This window comes from Salmo salar, chromosome ssa10 (assembly GCF_905237065.1).
Source record: "Salmo salar chromosome ssa10, Ssal_v3.1, whole genome shotgun sequence".
Taxonomy (NCBI): Eukaryota; Metazoa; Chordata; class Actinopteri; order Salmoniformes; family Salmonidae; genus Salmo; species Salmo salar.
Window position 1 is genome coordinate 80,307,666 of NC_059451.1, and position 5,868 is coordinate 80,313,533.

The 5,868-nt window shown below is 37.4% G+C and overlaps 1 protein-coding gene across 1 annotated transcript; it reads left to right on the forward strand.

The window, feature by feature from the left end:
- The first annotated feature begins 1,787 nt into the window (after positions 1-1,787).
- LOC106560990 (cyclin-dependent kinase inhibitor 1B) lies at positions 1,788-5,409 on the forward strand. Its single transcript, XM_014124501.2, has 3 exons — positions 1,788-2,517; positions 2,926-3,055; positions 3,994-5,409. Exons 1-2 carry the CDS (start codon positions 2,088-2,090, stop codon positions 3,042-3,044), a joined length of 549 nt encoding a protein of 182 aa, XP_013979976.1. The 5' UTR covers positions 1,788-2,087; the 3' UTR covers positions 3,045-3,055; positions 3,994-5,409.
- Positions 5,410-5,868: the final 459 nt, after the last annotated feature.

Below are 5,868 nucleotides of genomic sequence, written 5' to 3' on the forward strand. Positions count from 1 at the left end.
TCGTTTATTTGTGGGTTTTTAGTTTTACAGTAACATAAACTAATGAAAATGCTATTGTTATACATTAAAAAAAATATATCTTATTCTAATGTTACCTAAGCTCTTCATAAACACAACCAAATTGTTATTTTTGCAATAGCATATATGACATGTATTAATTACACTGTTAGAATGTTGCAGTCAGAATGAATGCTTATTAGCTTGAAGGGGGGTCCTTCGAGACCCAGCAGTTCTAGTGTTAAATGGTTCAAGAGGAGTTGCGTTGCCAAATGTTCCCCATGTAAGTCTATAGCCCTTTTATTGCCATTGAAGTGCATTGGGAGCTCATTTAAATATTGTTGTAGTACAAAAAAGTATAGATGCTGTAACAAAAAAATATTTTAGAATTTTCTCAAGGAAAGTTGGGGTGGTCTGCACGTTTGAAAGGTGGTTTTGTGTTTATAGCTTATACGGTTACAGAATTTACGCACATTTAAGCTGATTAAAGGATAGAATAATTAAATAATGAATGAATGTATGAAATGTTTCCATCATCCTGAAGTTGGTTTGGAGTTCCTAGCTTGAATGGTTAGAAAGCAGTATCACTGAATACTGTATCTACCTCTCATGGTCACCATTGACTCTCATGTTAGTATTGCACATTTTAAATCAGAATAGTTCAAAAAGCCTTTGACAAGCAATCTAAGGTCAGTCTGAACATCTCAATGTTGTTTTTGGTGTTTAATAGATTAAACGGTTCAAGAAGAGATGCGCGGCCAAATTGTATCATTTTTAACATTGAAGTCTATGGCCCTTTGATTTCAATGAAAGATTTTTGCAAGCAATGTAAGTTGGGGCCGTCTGCACATTTGAAAGTTGGTTTCTTGTTAATATCTTAAATTGTTTCAGCTCTAAAGAGGGCGGAATACATGTAATAAGTAGAAGAAGTATGTAAGAAATCCAGTGTCCTGCCTTCAGCATGCACACTAATTAAAAACAACTGTATGTTTGTCACATTTTACTGCCAAGTCTGTCTCTATTGCAGATGGCGAAGAAGTTATTGGAATGTATATAGGTAGTGTTTCATTGATGGTTTGATTATTTTTTCAAAATTGTCTCGTTTCGATATATTGCAGAAAAGATTGTTTTCCCAATGAGAGATGCTTGCCACTACTCTGATACCCAGCCCTTTTGCTGGGGTGACCACTAGTGACTTTGTCTTAGCCCAGATAAGTAAATATTCTCATCTAAATCATGGAGAGAAATAAGTCACCGCCGTGTAAAATAATTAAAATGTTCAGATTTGTAGAATGCTTGACAGATATGACAATGGAAATTTACCTACCACATGCAACAAGTTGCTTCACACTGACTTGTGTATTTTCAAACGTTTCAAATCATTAAGGTGGTATTACAACCTCCGCATGTATTGAAAAACTATTAGAATTCTATAATTCACAAATAAAATTAGATGTCCCCTGTATATTTATTGTAACATTTTTGGTGCTGAAAAAAAAAAACTCTCGACACAGATAGACCACATTGCCATTCAAATATTCTCTCAACATAAAGTAGCCATTATTAGTTTGTTTACGTTTCCTTATAACGCCCTTTATTGCGTGACATCCACTGCTACAGTGTTACAGCTGCCTATTGTGATTACAGCAGGTTTCATGAAGTTTAAGTAACGTAATTGGAGAAAGCCTTTGTAGCGTGGAGATAACCTTAAGGGAAATGGGCGGGCGTATACTCTTTAACCAATCAATGCCCTTCTTCGTTTTAAATCGCTCTCTGTGTCAATCATTTCTACCCCAGTCAGCCTCCCTCAATCGCCATATTGGGTACTGAAAAGGTTTGTCTGTTGTTTCTTCTCCCTTACTACGAGACGAAATTGACAGGAGTGGCTTCAGTTACGGCACTTTGTTTTGATGGTCTGTCGAGACTACTTTAGCTCACGTTGCCATATTGGAAGTTAGCGTTTCTTTTACAGACCTATGCATGCGTTTGTGTTGATCAGTCGATTTACTCTTGGTTTTGGATCGCGGTGAGCAAGGAGGAAATACGCATTTTCAAGTGTTCTATTTGGACGTTCTTTGATTCTCGGGAAAATGTCAAATGTTCGTGTTTCAAATGGGAGCCCTACATTTGAAAGGACCGATGCTCGGTTTTCGGATCACCCCAAACCGTCAGCCTGCAGAAACCTTTTCGGCCCGGTGGATCACGAAGAGTTAAGGAGGGATTTAAAGGGACATTTGCAAGAGATCGAAGAGACGTCCTCAGCGAAATGGAACTTCGATTTTTCAAGTCAAACACCCCTATTAAACGGGAGATTCGAATGGGAATTAGTGGATAGTAAAGACATTCCGCGTTTCTACAGCAGAACTCAACGATCGGCAAAGGGCCTTTGCCCCTCTGGGAATAATAATGTGGATCTTAATGGGAATAGTTGTGTGACTCCACCGCAGCCCTCTGAAAACACAGAAAGGTCGGAGAGCAAAGAGCAGTGCACCGGGCAGAGAAAAAGACCAGCCTGCCACGGTACGCGCTTATGAATAATGATGATAAATTCTAATCATGATGTCAGTCTGGCTGCTTTGTCTTTCTGCCTTCTGGCTACTTTTCCGGTGCAGGCCCATTCACTGATGTAATTCTGTATCAGCCAGGCTCGACGTTGTAACCTTGTAGCAGACTGTTTGTTTGCTACATGGTCGAAAGTTACCAGTTAGATGGCCCACTGTTAGTTATTCTAAATAAAAGCGTTACTGCAATGTATTATCATCGTTTTCACTAGGCTTTACCGGTAGCATATGACTGCCAACGTGTCAAATTGTGAAGGCATAGAATCTGACAAGCAAATCACTAAAGATAATAATGTAACGCTATTCGCGATACTTAATTTTTGAGAATATCATTTTGACCTCTTAACTTTGTTTATTTCTCTTCCAGACCCCTCGTCCCAAAATAAAAGGTCACACAACAGTTCGGATGAAGTTACTCGTTGCCCAGCCTTGGCGCATTCTGTAGAACATACACCCAGGAAAACCAGTCCCAGGACTCAAACGTGAAGATGACAAAGGTGAGTAACTTATCGGATACAACTGGACAGAAGGACTATGGTCTCTTGGAGCTCGGAATATGCAGGAGTTTCTCAATTTCTAGCTCGGGCAACTAGTTTCATAGGTCGTTGGATGTTGTCTGGCTTTAGTGAGACGGCGTATACTATTCTCGAACTCACCCAATATATTGGCACATTCTTTTGCAGGGTGTGTAAAGCTGTTCAAATTGGGTTTTGTGAAGAGAGACATCACTTGACGTGTATTCCCGTCAGCATTTAAGACATGCTGTCTAAATAATATGTTAAGCAGTTATGAATTTCCCACGTTATGCCCAATTGCCAAGTGACTATTCGCTTTAATGAAGCTCGAAATGCGCAATGAACTATATCGTGACGTTCAGTGCGGTCTAGTAAAGGGTTAAAGTCCAAGAGGCTACACATAGGCGACGTTTACTACAACCATTGCCACGGTGAGGTTGAGTTTCCGACGAAACTGTAAACAAGTCTCAGAACAACACTATAGTAAAACGTCAGCAACCACTGCCCTCACGAGAGGGAGAAGAGGCTGGTCTCCTCATAGTGCCTTATGCACGCTAGGCCCCTCTCAAAACATCTGTCCATTCTAGTGAATGAAAGCACTGTAGCCTATCAATTGTTTTTTTTTTTTTTTTTTTTTTTTAAATAGGCCTAAAGTTTTAAAGAAACTTTCAATAAAGTGTGTGTTCGAGAGAACAAATTATAATTTGGAAAGTGAAAGTATTCTGGTGGGTCTTTCTGCTTTGAATGAGTCCGCAGGGTGTCTTTTTGACTTCAATATTTGACTGTCTTCAGCCTTCTTAGAAATGTTTTGTCATGTCAAAACTACAACTGTTTTATTTTTATGGATTTGTATGTAATGTTCACGGTTTTAAATTAGAGCTGATCTCACAACTTTAAAAAAAAAAAAATTCTTTCTACAGAGCTGAAGACGTATTTCCCCTTTTGTCATCAAAAGCCTCAGTGTTGGTTGATTTTTTTGAAGAGGAACTACAAAGAAAATGAAACATATCAATTCTCCTGAAGGATGGGGACGCTGTGCAAGCACTGAATATAAACACTAAAGTTCTGGCACTCATAAAGTTACTGCCTCTAAAAGCAGTCAATGTAGCAGTGTGCAATTAGGTTTTCCTTTTTTGCTCATTTTTTTTTTTTACTACCTGTGTATATATTTCTCTTCATATGTAGCACATAAAACGTATTGTTTTTTTTTTAAATCCTTTATGTAAAAGGCGTGAATTTGATTTGACTTGAAGAATTGCAGTGTAGTTTTGTTTTGAAAATGCTGTGTATCTTAAGGCAGTGAGTGTAACCTGTTGAAGTATAATACATCTGCTCCATTGAGAAAATTATTATGGATTAAATAATTGTTCCTCATCAATATAGATCGTCATAGGTATGCATGTAAGGAGAGAAGGACGGTACTTAATGTGACCTTGTTTTATTTTTTTAAGGTCATTTAAATGTCACTCAACCTGGGTTCTCATCCACCCCACAAACTATTTATGTTTTGACAACAACAAAAAAGTGATCTGAAGTCAGCCAATATTTTTTTTTGTATTTTGAGAGATACCGGAATATCAATTTTTTTCCTACTCACCATTTTTGAAAGTGTAGCCAATTGTATTTGAAGTTGTGGGAGGTTATCATTTGCTGAAGGATAGTCTGTTAACTGTACTGGTTGTATGAATCGACTGTATCCTCTCCCTGACGTGCTCAAATATGTCTTTGTTAGTTTAACGGTTATTTTTCTTTTAATGAGGCGTTTCCATATGGGTGGAATAATGCCCTACAATACCGAATACCTGGTTGCTTCAATATGGCTGTCGACGCTTTCACTTACCATCAGGTTGCCTTGACATTGTACTCCTGCGTGATTAAGAAAGATAATAGAATTTGATCACCCCCCCCCCCTTCTCCATGACATTGTTAGACTGCTGATCATGCAAATGTGGCTTTGAAAATAACTTTTATTTCACCCAGTTACAATCATCCTTTGTTCAGAGGTTAAGAATTGTCACACAAAAAAGCAGTCACTCTGCCTGTGTATTTCATGTAAATCTTTGAAGTGTACATAACTGTGTAAAAACACTGAGAAATTATACTAACTTATTTATGTCAGGCTTTTTTTTTATGTAGAATAAAATGGGGTTTTGATTACGGTTATCCAAAGTGGCATTTACATATTATTATTTTTTTTTTTGTAAAAGCATATTTTTGCTAGTTTTTATTTTTATCAAATAAGGTTGCAACCTGAGCCTGATAAAAAATATTTGATGTGCATTTTGTATTGTGTGGTTATAAGATATGTTGCAATCAATTAAAACTGAGAAATTACATATCTGATTTGTTGGTCATGTTTGCACTGTTGATAGGAATGCTCTCCAGACTACACACAGTCTCTCTCTCGCTCTCAGCCAGTAGTATAAAATTGTTATTCTATTTAGATTACACTCATATCTATATTCCTTTGCTTCATAACTTGTTTCATATAGCCTATTTGTGAATCACAAGTGAAAAAACCTCGGGGCCTGGCTGTTAGGCATACAATTGTGTGATTGTGTTATGCCTCAGTTCTCTCCATATCCACTGCTTTTAGTATGATTTTAGACCATTTACAATTTTGGAATGAAGTCAAAGGCATGCAAAGATTTAACTCGATATAAACGTATTTTTGTGGTTCTAGTGATTTTCATAGGGTTTATGATTAGATACAGTATTTCAATAAATTAAGTTAACGTTTTTTATCAATTGGTGTATTCTCTTCGGCTCGAGGACAAACTGGAACCAAACCGTGC